At 40.5% G+C, this 21,584-nt stretch overlaps 1 protein-coding gene across 1 annotated transcript in view; it reads right to left on the bottom strand.

Annotated features, from left to right (window-relative positions):
• Positions 1-21,584, bottom strand: part of LOC126470406 (WD repeat-containing protein 6) — a 320,158-nt gene that overhangs the window by 218,556 nt on the left and 80,018 nt on the right. The window contains exon 3 of the mRNA XM_050098254.1: positions 5,300-5,467. Within this exon, the coding sequence (XP_049954211.1) occupies positions 5,300-5,467 (168 nt within the window). The remainder of the gene's footprint in view (positions 1-5,299; positions 5,468-21,584) is intronic.

The following is a 21,584-nucleotide window of genomic DNA, read 5'->3' as shown; positions in this document are numbered from 1 at the left end:
TGGATAGTGGGTTCAGAGCAAGGCAGAACCAGAAAGGACTTAATGAGTCTCCTTGGTATATTCCACGCTTAATCTGTATTGGCTGTGATGTGATATTATTTGAATTTGTTTGGATATTAAGTGTGGTTTTCCAATTTTTCATTACTATGTTTAGGAACTGTATCAATTTAGGATCTACTTTGTATATTTCCAATATTTGTAGTAACCATGAGTGGGGTACACTATCAAAAGCTTTTTGGTAATCAATGTATGCGTAGTGTAGCGACCTTTGTTTAGTTTTAGCTTGATATGTCACCTCTGCATCTATTATCAGTTGCTCTTTACATCCTTGTGCTCCTTTGCAACAGCCTTTTTGTTCTTCATTTATAATTTTGTTCTGTGTTGTATGTGTCATTAATTTCTGTTTAATGACTGAAGTTAATATTTTGTAAATTGTTGGTAGGCATGTTATGGGGCGATATTTAGCTGGGTTTGCTGTGTCTGCTTGATCTTTAGGTTTCAGATACGTTATTCCATGTGTATGTGTATCAGGGAATGTGTATGGGTCTGCAATGTAACTGTTAAATAATTTAGTTAGATGTGAATGTGTTGAGGTGAACTTCTTTAACCAGAAATTTGCTATTTTATCATTTCCAGGGGCTTTCCAATTGTGTGTAGAATTAATTGCTCGGGTGACTTCATGTTGCAAAATTATCACTTCAGGCATTTGTGGTATCATCTTGTATGTGTCTGTTTCTGCTTGTATCCACCGTGCATGCCTGTTATGTTGTACCGGATTTGACCATATGTTGCTCCAGAAGTGTTCCATGTCTGTTATGTTTGGTGGATTGTCTGTCTTAATGTGTGTGTTATCTATTGTTTGGTAAAATCTCTTTTGGTTTGTGTTGAATGTTTGGTTTTGTTTCCTTCTATTTTCACTTTTTTTGTATCTTCTAAGTCGTTTGGCCAATGCTTGTAATTTCTGCTTCTTTTCATCTAATTGCTCTATTGCTTCTTGTTGTGAGATTTTACCTAACCTTTTTCGTTTTTTGTCTGATATTTCAGTTCTTATAAATTGTGTTAGCTGTCCGATGTCTTTTCTCAGTTTTTCTATTTTGATCTGTAGCCTGTGTTGCCATGCTGGTTTTGTGGGTTTCTTCTGTGTGTTGGTTGGTTCTGATCTCTGCCTAGTGTGTATATTTAGTGTAGTGAGTGCTCCTATATAAACCAGTAGTTGTAACTCTTCCATAGATGTGTTTTCATTTATTTTGTTGTGTATGATTGTGTTGATAGTTTTTATTGTTGTTTCGACTTCTGGGTTATTTGGTGGTCTACGCAAGAATGGTCTAATGTCTGTATTTGTGTCTTTGTATTCTATATATGTTAGCTGAAATTTTTCTTCTATATCTAACATCTGTGTCACTTCGTGTTCTATTTGTGCTTGTTCTGGTGGCTGTCTTAAGATTTCGTTTTCCTCTGATTGTTTAATTGGTGCATGTTGTTCTTTGTTTGTTTGCTCTGGGATGTTTGAGTCCATTACTGTATTTTCTTCTTCTTCTGATTGCACATTATTTTGTTCCAGTATTTGTTGTACTTGTTGTTTGATGTTTTCTAATTCTGATTGGGGTATCCTGTTATTTTTTATTATTACACGGATCTGATCAGCTAATCGTTGTTCTGTTAAAAATTTTAATTCTGGGTATCTGGTAATAAATGTTGTCTATACTTGTGATCTGTATCCAGTTGTGTTGGTTCCTAGGTTTGTTGCTTGGTAATAACAGAACATGAGGTGTCGATTAACTTCATCTGACCATCTCATCCTCTGTCTTTGTTTTCCTTCTAGGGTGGTTGCAGGAAGCATATCCTGCAAAACACCTCTATTTGGATTTAAATCATTTTCCAGTTGGCTAGCAGTGTCGTTACCATTGTGGGCGGGCATAGGGTTCAAGCGTCGTCCCCGACCATGATGGCGCTTGTCCGAGGCTTCTTTAGTTCTGTCCTGAACCAACTAATCACACTAAAAGGGGGGTTAGCCCTATTAGTGGTTTGTTCTTTTTGTCGCCTTTACGACTGGCAGAACATACCGGAGGCCGATTCTTTTCCCGGGCCTCCACGGGGTTTATTATTATTATTATTATTATTATTATTATTAACGTTATTATTATTAGCACCAACAGAATTCCATATAGGTGAGGATGCCAAAAACAACACATTACTTTTTTGTTTTATTAATTAATCATCTTCACTTAAACTTATGCCTAATGAACTAGGATTTCCTTGCTATATACATGTATTGTTAAGTTACATTGCAGAAACCTGCATCTTTAGCAATGTATTATTAAAAACACAATTATGTGGAGGTAATTCATTGTACTGAATGCATAATATGACTGCTTTAGACACACATGACAGCAGGTTTTCAGTAAGCAATAAATAAATAAATAAATTTCTTCATTACAACTGAAGGAACTAATGTGTAACGTCATGTCATCCCAAGAAACCACTTCTACATTGATTGTAAGCTGGATTTCACCAAAAATATGAAGGCTTACTGAAAATTAATGCCTCTGAATTTTTTATGTGAAAACTCTTAAAACCTTTCAAAAAAACAAATGTTACTAACATTCTACATCTTTATTCTTCATCTCCACATATTTTCAGGCCTCTGCCACTAGAGGGCTCCAAATTATAATGTGTAACATGAGAATATGTAATGTAACTATGATGGTGCAGGAGAAACAGCATGCTGTAATTGAGTTTCAAATTAGAAGAGTTCATCTACACATGGGGAACCCTCTCATTCGGCATGACAATGCCAGACCACACACAAGACTTGTGGCATCTGCAACAGTCTGATGCCTTGGGTTCACTGTTGTCAATCATCATCCATACAGTCCCGACTTAGCCCCATCTGATTTTCATCTGTTTCCAAAACTTAAAGAACACCTTCAAGGACTTCACTTTGATAGTGGTGAAGTGATGCAATCAGAGGTGAGGTTGTGGCTCCATCAATAAAGTCAACCATTCACGACTATATCCACAAACCGGTCTCTCATATGGAGAAATGTGTTTGTTCCCCATGACTATGTTTACTTAATACAAAAAAGGTAGACTTTTCAATTAAGTACCCATGTAATTGGGCTCAAATTCCACCCACACTCACCTTAAAAAGAAACGCAATACTACATAAGCATGTTACATGTTACAATTTTCTGTGCACTGCCTGTAAAAGGAGGCATTTTATGTTGTGTCCTTACATTTGGATTAATGTATAATTCATTGCTCTCTAATTCTTCTACTGTGCCAACTGGAATACTGCACACTTCACTTTTGAAGTGGCCCCAGACAGAGAAGTTCAGATGACTGAAGTCAGGTGATCTTTGTGGCCAAGGCACAGGAACTGCTCAGTCTATCCTCCTAGGACCATATAAACACTTTAGATGTTACCTTACACTAACAACAAAATGTGCAAGTAACCAATCATGCATGTACAACATTTTCCATTCTTGTGCAAAGGGTACTGAAAGATCACATTGCAGAATATGAAAGTAACCCTGTCCATTAAGTTTTCTTGAAAGTATGTGTGACCCAATGAGACAATTACCTAGTACCCCAAAACACACATTTAATGAGAAATGTACCGATGTGGTGATTATTGAACAGCATGCAGGTCTATGTCACTCCAAAAATGATTATTATTTATAAAAATTAAATACACCATCACCTGTGAATCCCCACTTTGTCTGTAAATAAAATGCTAGAATGGTTGACTGCAGTCTGTTGTTGAATACACTGACAAAAAAATCATCGAAGGACAATGTCTGTTTCACTGAGATATTCATATCATTGGATGGTATACGAGTATACTGAATTATGATGTGAAATTCTCCATACAGTAGTGTGGATTAGTACAGGCATCTGTGCAGTTATTATCCTCGATGATATCCCTGACAAAAGTTCAATTTCAAGTGTAATGTGTGCAGGTCTTCCTGCTCCCCTGCCAGATACAAAGTTCTACTTTTGTCAGAGATGCTGATGAATCTCTATTAAGTGTGCTCTTTCAGTGTGTCTTTGTTCAGGGTATTTTTGTCAATACCATCATGCAGTTTCTTATTCAGTGCCATCAGCACTGCCATACTTCAAATGCATGTCTGCATACTCTTTTTGCTGTAACGTTCCATTGTGATTATACCTGACATTTTTCAGACAAGGGAAGTGACTGCTATGAATACGCACTGTATCTATCCTGTCTGTCCTGTACGTAATGTTGGATTACAACTAAACCTTTTGGCAAATCTCTAAACAACATCACATTATGGATTGTTTCTTGTGTACACTGAGGAAAGAATAACTATGTTTAGTTTTGTGGCGGTGTTCGTAGCGACAAGCAATTCGCTGTAGAAACGGCTTACGAAGTCACCGCCACACTTTTAATAGCGGGCCGACCGGTCCGCTGGAACAGTAAACAGGAAGATGAAAACCCAAACACTCTGATTAAATAAAAGTCGGTACTTATCTTTATTGCGAAGATACAGCAACACAATAGTGAACTCCGTGTCTACAGAAATCTGTCTAGTTCGAGTCGGAGCGGCTAGGTCAACGTCGGCTGACGACAAACAACAACTCTGCTGCGATGAACACACGACTGACTAGCAAGTACACAATTCGGTGGCGAGTATACAACTGAGCGGCAAATACAGAACTGTCCTAGCGCTCGCGACTCCAGCGCTTAAGAAGCCAGAAGCCAGCGGTGGCGCGCGCAGACTTGCGGCGATTTCCTGTATCGCTGGCGCTGCTTATGCGGACGGCGTCCGGACTTTGATGCTGCCAACCTTTTGGCAGCGGGCTCGGGTGGCATTACTGGCTAGGATATAACATTTAGAATAAATGAAGTCAGTGGGACTTGTATACACAAGTTCACCACTATCCTGAAAATGGCTCATTTGAAGACCAATGTTTACTGGAATGTGTTCGCATCCACATTACATAATTTTACCCATGTCAGTTTTTGGTAACAATTATGTTACACCCTGTATACACAAAACAAATTACGAAATTCCTAAAACAGGCAACAGATTATCAATGTTTTTTCAGCAGTTCTGTGGGTATCACAAAAACTTGGAAATGTTCTGATTTTATAGTAATATTTATTGGAGAACTCAAATCAATGTTAATTAAACATAAGACTAGGCATATGCCTAATAGCAATACTATGTTCAGCAGAGTTCTGAAACAGAAGTACACAGAACCTCACTAAAACAAATTTACTCGAGTATAATGAGAATACAGTCAAAATAATATTTGTCATGGAAAAGGATACACAAGACAGTTTAACTTGCAAGAAACTTTAGCAAGTTGCTCTGGTTCATTCATCTTCCAGAGTGAAATGACATTATCTGCAGTAAGAATGGCAAATTTTCTTCCACATTCCAACCAATGAAGATCAATGATCCACTCATCAACATGACATCTGATTTTGTTAAGGATTCTGGGGACAAATAAAGAGCTATTTTTTGAATATCATTAAAAATCAGTCATAATGTATGGTACAGAATTTTATGTTACCATATATATATTTTCAAAATATAAATAATGCATACTTTGATTAAAATAACTTTCTACATCTATACCTGCAGCCATACTCTTCAAACCATTGTAAAGTGCATTGCAGAGGGTACTTTTCATATTACCAGGCATTATGGCTTCTTCGTGTTTCATTCATCTGTGGAGCATGGGAAGGATGACTGTTTAACACACTGGAGACCAAGGCTGAGCACAGCTTGGTCCACAACTTTGTGTTAAACAGACCACACCTGATTACAGGTCGGACCCTAACGCACTGCTTTCCGGGTGGGAAGGAGCACCAGTCCCCGGCACAAATCCGCCCGGCAGATTTGTGTCGAGGTCCAGTGAGCCAGCCAGTCTGCGGATGGTTTTTAGGCAGTTTTCCATCTGCCATGGTGAATGCAGGCTGGTTTCCCTTATTCCGCCTCAACTACACTATGCCGGCGAATGCTGCGCAAACAAGTTCTCCACGTATGCATACACCACCATTACTCTACCATGCAAACATAGGGGTTACACTCGTCTGGTGTGAGACGTTCCCTGGGGAGTCCACCAGGGGCCGAACTGCACAATAACCCTGGGTTCGGTGTGGGGCGGTGGAGGGGTGAAGTGGACTGCGATAGTCGTCATGAGGTTGCAGACCACTGCAGCTTCAGCAGGGATGGAGCCTCTCCGTCGTTTCTAGGTCCCCGGTTAACATAACATAACATAGGTTGGGCCACAATTTTCTCAATGCTTGAATCACCTGTTGCTCGGAAACTGGACTCATTTTGTATGAGAACCATGTACAGACATCTCCAACCTGCCCCTTGACTGTTGCTAAATTCTGTTATCAATTTCTAAAATTATTTCAAAAGAAACATTAGCGAACATAACAGCTGCTGTCATGAATGGCTGAGCCAACATGATCGTACCAAGTTTAAGGGCAAGCCATCCTCCAACTCTATGTTTTTTGTGGGTTTAACATGTTCAGTATGTTCTGCACCTACATTGAAATCTACAGCTATACTCCAAAAACCACCTTCTGGTACAAAGCAGAGGGTACTTTGTGTACAATAACCATTTTACTCCCCTTCTCTGTTACATGCATGAATGGGACATGGGTATCAGAATGGCTGTCACTATGCATCAGCGTAAGATGGCATTTCTCTGGTTTTATTGCCATAGTCATTTTGTGATGCAAATGTAGAAATAATATGTTGTGGGCTAGTACTCAAGGTGCAACAAGTGGGCACACTGAAATTATAACACCAGGCCCTTCTATGAAAACATGTTGAAAGTGACACTGTACTTGGATGTGTTAGCACTGTGACTATATGTTTTACTCTTGATCAGCCCCTAATGCAGTCAATACTGACAATACACACTGAAAGGTCAGTAAACATTTGTTAGCCATCCCAACATTTGTTGCCCATTCTCATGTATCAGCCTGGGACATGCCATATGCTACTGCAATGCAGCAGTGCTACACAGTTACTGTTGGAGTACTAATTAGTCTTCATATTTTGTTGTCCCTGTTAATACATATTGATAAACCAATCATCATACTAGACTAAATGGACCCACTCTATGGAAAGGACAAACAAAATTTTACTTAAAAAAAAAAATCAACATTTCTCCACTGAAATGTATGACAAGCAGTATTTTTATGAGCTTACTATGGCTACACATTGCAACAATGAAATTGCCAATATCTGCCAAAAAATCAGAGAAAATTCATTTGATACCTGGTTTATATGAAAAACTCAGTTTTCCAAGTCTGAATCCCAAACATTTTGCAAAAATGTCTAATGGACATGGATACTCTCCTCTATATAGCTGTCAAAATTTACAATTAAATTGTGAACAAATAGAAGAACTCATCACTCATAAGTATATGTCAATAAAATTGTAATTATTTATGAATTTTTAACATTACCTATGTTGCATGTATGTATGTACGCATAAATACAGATTGAATATAATAGAGGGAAACATTCTGTGGTGTAACCGCCAGACACCACACTTGCTAGGTGGTAGCTTTAAATCGGCCGCGGTCCATTAGTACATGTCGGACCCGCATGTCGCCACTGTGTGATCGCAGACCAAGCGCCACCACAAGGCAGGTCTCGAGATACGGACTTTCACTCGCCCAGTTGTACGGACAACTTTGCTAGCAACTACACGGACGAAGCCTCGCTCATTAGCAGAGCAGATAGTTAGAATAGCCTTCAGCTAAGTCAATGGCTACGACCTAGCAAGGCGCCATTAGTAACATTGCATGTATCTAAAGAGTCTCACTTGTATCGCCACAATCTCCAGATGTACCAAAAGGATGGATTAAAGTTAAGTATTCCAGAAGCTACGTACTTTTCTTTATAGCATTCAGTATGTATCCTGTTTCAGACCTCACGCCATCCTGCTTTAGCTTAGCGCGTGCCTTTCGGCTTCCTCTCATTGTGTCTAGGCTGTCTTGTCTAGACACAACATTTTTGGCGACGAGTCCAAAAAGGGTCTTGTTCTTTCTAATTGCTTACATTTACTTGTCATGGCTTCGCCCGATGTACTGTCCGAATTTTATCGCTTGCAGACTCAGCAGACGCAGGCGTTATTGGATGCCCTTGGACAGCTCGTCCAGGGTCAACGTGCACTGCAAAACGATGCGGCAGCCGCCGCTTCACCGCTACCGCAGCCACAACATGCTGTTGCACCCACGTTCCGGCACTTTGACCCAGCTAAGGAAACATGGACGGAGTGGTCATGCCAGTTTGGATTTCATCTCGCCGCCTACAGAATTCAAGGTAACGAGCGGCAGCCTCATTTATTGGTGTGTGTAGGGGTGCAAACGTACCGTGTGATAGTGAAATTATTTCCCCGACATGACGTAGCAACTCTGTCCTACGAAGAAATTTTGTCTGCTTTGGATGCCTATTTCAAGGAAACAGTTAATGTAGTTGCAAAAAGGTATACTTTCTTTCGTACAAAACATATGGCCGGTCAAACTAATAGGGAGTGGGTTGCAACATTGCAAGGCCTTACAGGGGATTGTGCTTTTGAGTGTGAATGTGGACTCCCTTATTCAGATACTATGGTACGTGATGCAATAGCACAGAACGTTTCTGATGTTCGTATACGGGAACAGATTTTGAAACTAGTCAATCCCTCCCTTCAACAAGTGATAGACATATTGGATAGACAAGACACGCTTGACTTTGCTCAGGAATCATTTGCAACTTCGCCAGCCGTGTGTAACATTAACCGGCCCGCCGGGCGCGCTGCAAGGACCGGTAAACTGCCCTCGCGCACGTCCACGCAGCTGCCGCCACGCTCTAAACCACGTGTGCAGCGCAAGCGTACAAATGCAGTGAAATCATGCCCGCGGTGTGCAACTAGACATTCGCGTGAAAATTGCCCGTCACACCAAGCTATTTGCTTTTTCTGTAATAAGAAAGGACATGTTCAAAGTGTTTGCCAGAAAAAGCTCAGATCAGACACTCTTAATCATTCCAGGCCCTTTGTTTCACGCCGGAATCGAACCAAGGACACTCAGGCTCGTGGACCTTCACCCATGGACATTCATGTAGTTAATTCCACTTTGTCCAGTGCCACTGTCTCTAACAGTGACTGTGTTCGTCCCACACAAAGTGTGTGTCGACGTCGCCGGAAATCGCGTCAAGTCGCAAGTGCTTCTGTACCAGTGTCAGTTCAAATTGCACGAGACAGTCGCTCGTCATCAGCAGGACAATAAACTTTTTGTAGATTTGGACTTTAATGGCAAGGTCATACCATTCCAGCTCGATACCGGAGCTGCAGTTTCATTGCTCAATCATGACACGTACAAACAACTGGGCAAACCTCCGTTGCGTGCCGCACAGGTTCAGTTAAATAGTTATTCAGGTCAGAATATCCCTGTGTTAGGACAGTGCACTCTTCTTGCAACCTACAAGGGACAAACAAAACTTGTGCCATTTTACGTTCTTCGTTCTTCTTCTGCAGTGAACTTGTTTGGTTTAGATTTATTTCAATTGTTTAACATGTCTATAGTAAATCAGGTCCTATCAGTGAATCAGACTGTGCCTTCAGACAGTGTTTCTCGCCTGTGTGAAGAATTTGCAAACATTTTTGCACCGGGCTTAGGTTGCGCTCAGAACTATAAAGCACATTTGGAACTGAAAGTCAACGCGCAACCGACATTTTTCAGAGCGCGCAATGTTCCTCACGCATTGCGTGATGAGGTCGCAAGAACATTACACTATTTAGAATCACAAGGTGTAATTGAACGTGTGCAGGCTTCTCTCTGGGCCTCACCCTTAGTAATTTTGCCGAAACCTTCCGGAAAACTGAGACTTTGTGTGGACTTCAAGGCAACAGTGAATCCACAACTAGTGATTGCAACTTTTCCCGCTCATTAGCAGAGCAGATAGTTAGAATAGCCTTCAGCTAAGTCAATGGCTACGACCTAGCAAGGCGCCATTAGTAACATTGCATGTATCTAAAGTGTCTCACTTGTATCGCCACAATCTCCAGATGTACCAAAAGGATGGATTAAAGTTAAGTATTCCAGAAGCTACGTACTCTTCTTTATAGCATTCAGTACATATCCTGTTTCAGACCTCACGCCATCCTGCTTTAGCTTAGCGCGTGCCTTTCGGCTTCCTCTCATTGTGTCTAGGCTGTCTTGTCTAGACACAACACATTCCACGTGGGAAAAATATATCTAAAAACAAAGATGATGTGACTTACCAAACGAAAGCGCTGGCAGGTTGATAGAAACACAAACATACACACAAAATTCAAGCTTTCACAACCAATGGTTGCTTCATCAGGAAAGAGGGAAGGAGAGGGAAAGACGAAAGGATGTGGGTTTTAAGGGAGAGGGTAAGGATTCATTCCAATCCCAAGAGCGGAAAGACTTACCTTAGGGGGAAAAAAGGACAGGTATACACTCGCACACACACACATATCCATCCGCACATACACAGACACAAGCAGACATTTGTAATGACCTTTACAAATGTCTGCTTGTGTCTGTGTATGTGTGGATGGATATGTATGTGTGTGCGAGTGTATACCTGTCCTTTTTCCCCCCTAAGGCAGGGCTTAACAACTAGCCGGTTTTGAGTGCGAGTACTCGCGTCTGCTCAGGCACGTGCTCGCGAGCAGCTGCAAGGACGCACAGTAGGGAGGGAGGGGAAATGCGCGTGCATGTTTGAATAGGGCCGCAGCGTGCCTATTGAATTCGCGCCGACTGTGTAACATTTGAAGTACTACGATCAGCTCTTAACAGTCACTTAGCTGGTTAAGAATCATGTGAAGTCGCCATTGTGTACCCCTAACCATGCTTTCGCAGTTCAACCCCCATTGGGAGGAATTGTATCTGTTTACTGAAAAAGATGGTGTTGCAAAATGTTTAGTATGTCACAAAACACAATTCTTTTACGAAATTTAATTTGCAGCGATATTATATGTCGTACCACGCAAAAGACTACGGACGTGGAAAATGTGATTGACCAGATCGTGCACAGGAAGTTATTAAACTTAAAAGGAAGCTATCCAAAGAAGATCTGGACAATGAAGAAAAATCAACTGAGGCAGCTCTCAGAGTGGGTTACAAAATTGCTTTGCTTTTAGCAAAATCCCTGCGCCCCTTAACTAATGGCGATTTAATAAAAGAATGTTTGGTAGTTGCAGCGGAACATTTGTGTCCATCTCAACTTGAACAGTTTCGGATTGTGCCATTATCTAACATGACCATTATGCGTCGCATACAGGACATGGCAGACGATGTCCAGAACCAGCTTGCAAATATCTGTAAAGATTTTATGGCGTATTCTCTAGCTCTGGACGAAAGTGTCGATATCACTGGAACAGCGCAGCTTGCCATATTTATTAGAGGTGTTAATAGAGATCTTCAGGTGAGGGAGGAGCTCCTCGATGTAGTAGCCATGAAGAACACTACAACCGGAGGTGATATTTTAAGTAGTGTTGAAAATATAGGATTGTCATGGAATTCTTTAGTTTCAGTGTCTACAGATGGTAGAGGCATACACTAAGCTAATAAAATTATGTGGCACTTGTACATTCTCCTTTATTTGTTTCATTTGTCGCAGTAATAATTCGTGAGTGATATCCCTGCAGGTGGCCGCGGATTTACATCGACTGGCAGCAGCTGTTGTGTACCCCACGTGACTCTCCCCACTTTCCACTCTGGTCCGGTAGTGGAGGTAGCGTGCTCGCGCTGCTCCGTGCTCGCGTCTTGCTGCTCACAGCTTGCTCCGCAAGCACATATGTTGTGAAGCCCTGCCCTAAGGTAAGTCTTTCCGCTACCGGGATTGGAATGACTCCTTACCCTCTCCCTTAAAACCCACATCCTTTTGTCTTTCCCTCTCCTTCCCTCTTTCCTGATGAAGCAACCGTTGGTTGTAAAAGCTTGAATTTTGTGTGTATGTTTGTGTTTGTTTATGTGTCTATCAACCTGCCAGCGCTTTCGTTTGGTAAGTCATATCATCTTTGTTTTTAGATATAAATACAGATTGAAGTATATATGCTAATCTCATTTCCTAAAGCATGTATATAAGATTATTTTTGCATTAACTGACTATTCCCTTGGTTCTTGGTTGAATACTTTACACATTATGAATGAAAAAAAAAAAAAAAAAAAAAAAAAAACATGACACTGACATTGGCATAACAGCTGAAATAATATATATAAAATAATAAGTATTGTAGAATATTACACCAGTGTTGTCTTTTGTTTCCATTCACAATGATTTTTTTTTCATTGTATAAATGTAAACTAGTAGAGTATATAGTAATACAAATAAAACATGACTTACAGGTCAGATCTCATCTGATTCAATCTAATGAACCTCAGCCTGGAATCTGTCAGTGCATTCCTCTTTAAATTACTGCTGGATATGTTACAGTTATGACTGTTTCCAGTGACTAATTGTCAGACATGTAGTGAAACAATAATAGGCACTTGCATTTCTTCATAAGTAATACATCATATAGGTTTATACTGAGGGCCAAAAGCTATCCCTGCACCAAGCATTCATCTTCTGCATGCTATACTGCATTTTACAACACTATTCTAGCATTGCAAATCAGCTGCATACAGAAGCATCACTTGCAAGAAACCTCACAAATCTTTATTTTTACGCATCAATATATAATAAATAATAATGACCCTGTAACACTCCTCTGGGATGTACTCAAAGTTACTTTTCCATTTGATAATTCCTCCCCATTAAGAACAACATGCTGAAGTCTATCTTTAAGAAGTCTCCAATCAAATCTGAAAGCTCAATATCATATTCTGTTCAGTAGATGACAGTGAGGCACCCTATCAAACATCCTGACATCAATAAAAATTGCATCAATCTTGGTGCCACTATTTAGTGCCTTCTAGACCTTGTGGACAAACATGAAAAACCAGATTTCAGAAGTTTGCTCTTTCCAGAATCTATGTTGATTCCTACAATGGAGATTTGAAAACTGAAATGAAACTATATGGTTCCAGAGACCTTTTCACATCTCAAACATCTATGATGTGTGTGTATATATACAGACTGAAGCAATGAACAAAAATTTGTACTGCGGCTGCTCTCTAGGCAGATGTGCTAACCACTATGCCACCCTGACACAGTGGCTTTGCAAAACTGGAAAACCCTCTGGCAATAGCAGCAATTTAACCCAGGCCTACATAATCTATATACATACTCTGAAAGCGACCAATATGGTGCATGATGGGGGTACCTTGTATCATTATGATCATTCCATTTCCTGTTCAACATGCAAATGGAGCAAGAGAAAATAACTGTCTATATACTGCCACACAAGCCATAATTTCCATTACCTTGTATCTGTGTTCCTTACACAAAATGTACATTGACAGTAGTAGTATAGCTCTGCAGTAAGCTGCAAATCTTAATTGTCTACATTTTCTCAATGGTGTTTCAAGAAAAGAACATCGTCTTCCCTCCAAAGATTCCCATTTGAATTCATGAAGCATCTCTGTAATACACGCTCAAGCATCTCTGTAATACACGCTCACTGATCAAATGTACTGGTAACAAATCTAGCAGCATACCTCTGAGATGCTTTGAGGTCATCCTCTAATTGGATCTAGTGGTGATTCCCAACACTCGAGCAGCTCTCAAGAATGAGTCGCATAAGTGTTTTATACCTGGATCCTTTATAGATGAGCTACACTTTCCTAAAGGCCTCCTGATAAACCAAAGTTTGTTGTTCAAGAGTGCTATCATGTATTTCATTACCTGATGGTAACAAACAATAAGTAGCATCAGCTGATTACGTACACAAGTTGTCAGATAGAAGTGATCACATGTCACAGCTGTGTCCTGGTCTGCACAGTACCACAAACATTCATGGCAATGACTTCAAGTTACTGTCATTGCTTGTACCTACCACCAAAGTTCCAATGAAATTCCGCACATAAGGCTTCACAGAGAACTCTCCCTCATTAGGGCTATGTCTCCTCAAATCTTCAGAAAAATTTACTATGATCACTGTCATACATCTGACTGGCCGAAGTCTCCAGTTGAATTATTTGTTAGCTACTTTCATTGCTATTGCTTAATGCTTTTCTCCCCATATTAAAAGAAACACACAGTCATCAATAATGTCCATTTCTAAAATCATTCCTGAGTAAACTTAAGTAATGTTTAGACTACAGATATCAACAAAATTCCATGTCTTATTGTATCATAAATTTTACTTTAATGAAGATGTTACACCATATGTATTATTAGTTTATTATCTATTTTTAGTATTATTATATATAGTGTAAAACTGACAAGTCACCTATGTCACAATCTTTGATTGTATAAGGCATGTTATATGATGATAAAAATGGAAATGGAAATGGAAACTGGAAATGGGTCACCTACCGGACATTATCATTGAGAAATGGGACAGCCTTCGTTCAGGTCCCTTGTGAAACATTTCTGTTGATTTATCTATGCTTTTTGTCATGCTAAGATCAACTGCAAGCTAGGGAACTACATCTAATCAACTGATTCAGATGAAAACTCCTTTGTAAAGTATAATGTAAAATATTATTTAGTAAAAGTAATTATCAGACTTATTGAGGAATTTCTCTAACCCTTAAAAAACCACACATGTACACACCACATATACTCTGATAGCCAAGTAGCTACTTTTGGGTGTAATGCACTAATGATCTATTAAAGAAGACCTCCACAATTTTTCATCCAGAAACACACCACACAATCCTCTGAGCCTCTAGTATAAGCTCTCCATCCAGCTCCAAACAAGAGGACAATAACTGAGTGTGGGAATAATAGCGTAAAATAATAATCATGCTTCCTCAGCATGTGTGAGCCCAGCTGCCTTGATCAAATCAGCCAGCCATATAAAGGAACAGAGGATGGTCTCTGAACCAAGGTAACAGGTATCATTCATGCAGACATGAACTATTTGCAACTGCGTGCTCCATGCAATAGGCAAAATGTCATATCCATTGTTAAGATGTAAGGTAAAAGCCATGAAGCCAGGTACCCACATTTGTCATTCACACAAACATACAGTGTTTGTACAAAAAGTATTTGGGAAAGTTTGGGAAAAATAAGTTTATTTGGGATATTGCTACAATGCCTAAAAATTCTTCAAAGTACAGCCCTTGAGAGTTAACAAACTTTTGCTAGGAGCTTTACCTTGACTTGGAAGCTCCCTGATAGGCAGATTCAGGAAGGTCCTTAAGGATACACATGCAAGCTTCTTTGATGACACTTAGGATTCCATGGTGGTGACCTCTGAGGGAGGATTTCACTTCTGGGCATACGCAATAGTCTGCTGGTGCCAAGTTGGGACTGTAAGAGGGTTGGAGAATTGTTCATGATGCCATTTACTGTCACGTAGTTGGTAACCTTGGAGCATGTGGGGCTGCGTGCACTGTCGTGATGCAGTTTCCAATTTTCAGCAATGACTGGTCTCACCCTGTTGTCCCTTCTCTTCAGTCCTCTTAGTATTTCCAGGTAAAATGCATCATTCACTGTCTGCCCTTCAGGTACAAATTCATAGTGGACCACCCCTTGATGTCCAAGAAAACAATGAGCATGGCTTTCACTCTGGATTTGCTCCTTTGAGCCTTTTCTGGATGAGCTGATGTGGTAATTTGCCATTTGGAACTTTGCTGCTTTTTTTCTGGGTCACACTTGAATATCCAAGTTTCTCTCATGATTATGCCCAAAAAGCTGGGATCTTCTTCAGCACACTGCAGAGGGTCTTCACAAGCACACACACACACCCCTGCTTTTGATCATCCGTCAAGACCTTTGGGACAAGTTTAGTGCATATCTTTCACATAGCCAAATCTTCAGTGACAATGGAGTGCCGTGTCATTTTATCAATGCCAAATGCTTCTGCAACCATGTACACACTTAACCGATGGTCTGAATTCAGTACTTCATGCACACATTGCACACTGCCATTGGTTCTTGATGTTGACAGCCATCCAGTATGTTCCTTATCCTCCACACACTCTCTGAGCCATCTTTGGAGAGCTTGTGCCTCTTAGAAACTGCAGTATGTGACATGCTTTCATCCTTTAACACTTGCTGAATCATGTCCAACGTCTCCGTACCCAATTTCCCCAGTACAACACAAAATTTAATGATGTATCACTGCTCAGTCATTCGCTGCATTTTGCGCTTGTGCCAAGTCACTAGACAGTGTTCCACTAAAAATGTGATTCCGTCTAAACGAATGATCACAGACAACTGGTACCTGGCATGTGTCGGAAGTCACACCCCTCTGCCATCACTGAGCATGCACAGTGTGAAGTGCTGTAACAAACAGTCATGTCAAGAAAAACATTCCCAATACTTTTTATGCAGACTCTGTATGTGACTCCTTCATTGTCCACCACTCACTCTTGGGTGCATACATATCAGCCAGGTTATCTGAACGAGAAGACAGTCACATCAGTGACCCAGGTAAAGCCAGAGTTGTCATATTCTTCACTCCACATACCACAATGCTGCCACAGCCCAGTGGAGCAAACTGATACCTCTCCACCATGGCTAGCACAACTTCAACCTGGACACTGGTGAATCCTCCTCCTCCTCCTCCTCCTCCTCCTCCTCCTCACCACCACCACCACCACCACCACCACCACATCCATACAATAAAGACAGTCCATATCCATCCACCATACAACTATACAATAACATGAAAGAAGATATGAAATTATACAATCAAAGTCTAACTGAAAACTACAGTGGCACAACTATAACAAGAGATCAAACTGCATGACTGTGGACTGAAGAAGATGGAAATTTTGGAAATTTGTGGTAAGGTCTTAAGGGACCAAACTGCTAAGGTCATCAGACCCTAAGCCTACACACTACTTAATCTAACCTAAACTAACTTATGCTATGGACAACACGCACACCCCTGCCCGAGGAAGGACTCGAACCTCCGATGAGGGGGAGCCACACGGACCATGACAAGGCGCCCTAGACTGCGCGGCTACCCTGCACGGCTGAAGAAGATGCAAAGCCACATTATTTAAACACAAACTACAAAGAATGGATGAAAACAAGAAAATAAGAATAAGCCCTTGTGCATTTTAGACAAATAAAGCTATTTCATAAAAGTAAAAATGAAAGCTATTACGTAAGCACCTAGTATTAATGTGATGTGTACAGGCCAATAATTTAATGTTGGCTGTTTTGTAGGTATTGTTCAGCTTTTTCAGATACAGTAGTTTCAGCAGAATGGTGTGTCTAGCAAACATAATATTGCATCTAATACAGCAGTCAAATGACACAGGCCAGATAAAAGAAAAGTACTGGTTAGAAATCATGTAACCACTATTTTGTGGCTGCAAACTTCAAGATCATGTACCAATCAGAAGAAAACCTTAGCCTTTATCCAAAACCTACATTACACTTACAACCATCATAAAAGCAAACAATGTTGTGAGTCCAGTGAATTTTTCTCAACAGACTCCAATGGCAGACTCTACATCAGTAGTGCAGAGCATCATGGAGAGGTATACTGTTGAAATCCCAAGTTTAGTATATGCACAGGTGTGACAATGTCACTATACTAAACATTCAACGTGAATACTTCACAGACCGATGGTTACCCAATAGTAGCTGGGGAACAGTATCCCATGAGAAGAAAACAAACTCACCATGTGAGTCAGTCTATGGGAAACAAAGAGTCTGAACCCACATAGAGACAGGCATGAGAGCACAACAGCATGTGGCTGGTGTGGACGGCTAATGGCTAAGCACTCAGCAACAACTGAAAGTACGGAGTGCAATGCGAGGCCCGCAGTCATTGAGCTCTGGGTAACTACTGGCTCAACTGGCCTACTACCACCGACAGGTAAATACCTCCACCAATGTGTCTGCCCATGCTACACATCACAAGCACATGGCAGGTTTCTGCACCGTCCCATTGCACTACCCACGCCAACTCATCTGCCTTCATTGTGATGACCACTAGTGGGGATACTAAACCAAGAGTGTATGTTTCAGGAAGAATCAAGCAACATATTACTTCCTTCCACATACATCTTGCAAAATGATCATTATGAGAAAACTACAGAAAATAGAGATCATGCAGTGGTCTAATGACAATCATCTGTTAAGACAGTCTAAAGCAGTCTAAACCTACAGATTTAAACTGCTTTAAACTGCCTTAACAAACATGGCATAATAATTGTCTAACAACATTTAGCACTGTACTTGAGAATGGCATAAAAGCCAAACTCTAGACAGTACAAAAGATAAATACAGTAACACACAGTCAAATGGCAGTTTACTCTTTCAAAAAGTTTTAACAGTGTGTTTGCATACATCAACACAGTAATATATTTTGCTGCATATAAACAACCAATATGTATGTACAAGAGGCATTTGAAAAGTCCATGCAAAAACAAAAACTACTAACGTGTTTGGGGTAAACCTTTTTTTATTTTTTGACATAGTCTCCTTTTAGACTTACACGCTTCATCCAACGCTGTTCTAATTTGTTGATCCCTTCCTAATAATAGGAACTGTCCAAGTCTGCAAAATAGCTATTAGTTGCTGCAATCACCTCCTCATTTGAATAAAAATCTTTGTCCCGCCAGCCATTTCTTCAAATTGTGGAACAAACAGTAGTCCAAGGGAGCCAAGCCTGGAGAATAGGAGGGATGTGAAATGAGTTGGAATCCTATTTCCATTAATTTTGCAACCACAACTGCTGAGGTGTGTGCTGGAGTATTGTTGTGATGGAAAAGGACTTTTCTGTCGCCCAATCACGCGTTTTTCTTGCAGCTTGGTTTTCAAACGGTCCAATAACGATGAATAATATGCACCTGTAATAGTTTTACCCTTTTCCAGATAGTCGATGAGGATTATCCCTTGCGAATCCCAAAAGACAGTCACCATAACCTTTCCAGCTGAAGGACTGGTCTTCACCTTTTTTGGCGCAGCTTCTCCCTTGGTAACCCATTGTTTAGATTGGTTTAGATTGTTGTTTGATCTTGGGAGTATAGTAATGTATAGTAATGTATCCATGTTTCATCCACAGTGACAAAATGACACTTAAAGTCCTGCAGATTCTTCCTGAACAGCTGCAAACCATCCTTGCAACACTTCACACGATTCCGTTTCTGGACAAACATGAGCAATCGTGGAACCCATCTTGTGGATAGCTTTCTCATGTCCAAATGTTTATGCAAAATATTATGTACCTGTTCATTCAAGATGCCCACAGCACTAGCAATCTCACGCACCTTACCTCTTCTGTCATCCACCACCATATCATGGATTTTCTGGAGTCGTAACCTCCACAGGGCATCCAGAACGTTCAGCATCACTTGTGCCCACATGGCCACTCTGAAAATTTTTAAACCACTTATAGACTGTTCTAATCAAAGGTGCAGGGTCACCATAATGTTTAACAAGCTTCTCTTTAGTCTCCTGAGGTGTCTTGCCTTACATAAAGTAATGTTTAATCACCACACGAATTTCTTCTTCGTCCATTTTTTGACAATCGACTTCCTTGATTCACACGAATGCCAAACACAAAGCAATAGACCAATATGGCTCAAACTTGGTGTGCGTTCTGCAAAGTTGCTATGTTAATCTTTGCTTTTATTAACTAGGTTTTCATTTAAATATAATGTCCTTAAATATGAATCAGCTACAGATTTCAATGCTGGGCCATCAACAAGTGTCAGCATGCGAGCCATTCAGTGGAAGATCATCAATACTGGCTTTCACAGCCGAATGCCCACTCGTGTACTGACATAAAGCTTTACGCCTCCCCTGGGCACATCAACATCAAAACTGGAGACTGTTGATGAGTGCAAAAATGTTGCCTGGTCAGACAAGCCTCATTTCAAATTGTATCAAGTGGATGGACGTGTACGGGTATGGCGACAACCTCATGAATCTATGGACCCTGCATGACAGCAGGGGATTGTTCAAGCCAGTGGGGGCTCTGTAATGGTGTGGGGCATGTGCAGTTAGAGTGATATTAGACCCCTAATACATTTAGATATGACTCTGACAGGTGACACGTATGTAAGCATCCTGTCTGGATCACCTGCATCCATTCATGTCCACTGTGCATTCTGACGGACTTGGGCAATTCCATCAGGACAATGCGACACCCCCCATGTCCAGAATTGCTACAGAGTGACTCCAGGAACACTCTCCTGAGTTTAAAAACTTCCGCTGGCCACCAAATTCCCTAGGCACGAACATTATTGAGGATATCTGTGATGCCTTGCAATGTGCTGTTCAGAAGAGATCTCCACCTCCTCGTACTCTTATGGATTTATGGCCCTGCAGGATTCATGGTGTCGATTCCCTCCAACATTACTTCAGACATTAGCTGAGTCCATGCCATGTTGTGTTGCGGCACTTCTGCATGCTCACAGGGACCCTACATGATATTAGGCAGGAGTACCAGTTTCTTTGTCTCTTCAGTGTATTTTATTAATGTGGTCATTTCTGTCTACATAGGTGAGAATGAACAAAATACTTTTGTGTTCGGAGGAGAAAGTTGGTGATTGACATTTCATGTAAAGATCTTGTCACTCCTCTGTTTTAATGATTGCCAGCTGATCTTAGATATCATACCTGTGACATTTTCTACCTTATTATGCAATAATAAAAATGAGCTGCCCTTCTTCGAACTTCATGGATATGCTCCATCTGTTCTATCTGGTAAGGATCCCATACTGCACAGCAGTACTTCAGAAGACGATGGACAGGCATAGTGTATGCAGCCTCTTCAGTAGATTTTCTGCATCTTACAAGTGTTCTGCCAACAAAATGAACTCTTTGGTTTGCTTTCCCCACAATACCCTCTATGTGATGGCACCAGTTTAAGGTGTTTGTAATTGAAATCTTTGGATACATAATTGAACCTACAAGCTTTAAATTTATAAAATGTATCACATAACTGAACTTAACAGATTTTGTAATACTTATGTTCAGTATTTCACACGTTTTATTGTTTAGGGGTCAGTTGCCACTTTTCACACTACGTAGATATCTTGTCTAAATCATTTTGCAATTTGTTTTTAACTTCTGAAGACTTTACTTGATAGTTAGTGACAGCATTAGATGCAAACAATCTAAGATGGCTGCTCAGGTTGTCTCCTAAGTCGTTCACATGGATCAAGGACAGTAGAGAGCCTATAATACTTCTTTGGTGGACTCCAGATATCACTTCTGTTTCACCAGAGGACTTATACCAATTGCTGTGAGCTGTAACCTTTCTGACAGTAAATCACAAATCCAGTTCCACAACTCAGACACAGGAGCAAATCCCATGACAGAGTGTACAATACTAGTCAGAAAAGTAAAGGAGGGCAATTGAGGGAGGTATGCCTTACTGACACAATTCAAACACGATCTAACACCACATAAGACATGTGTATATATCTGTAATATTTGTACCTATAGTTAATAATAGCATATTTTATTTGCAGAAAAGCTTTTGTGTCTTCTTGGAAAAGGTACAGAAAACAAATGGGGAAATTTTGGTGTCATATTCCAAGTAAT

Source organism: Schistocerca serialis, chromosome 3, assembly GCF_023864345.2.
Source record: "Schistocerca serialis cubense isolate TAMUIC-IGC-003099 chromosome 3, iqSchSeri2.2, whole genome shotgun sequence".
In the NCBI taxonomy this organism is placed as follows: Eukaryota; Metazoa; Arthropoda; class Insecta; order Orthoptera; family Acrididae; genus Schistocerca; species Schistocerca serialis.
This window is presented reverse-complemented; position numbering and strand designations above follow the sequence as displayed.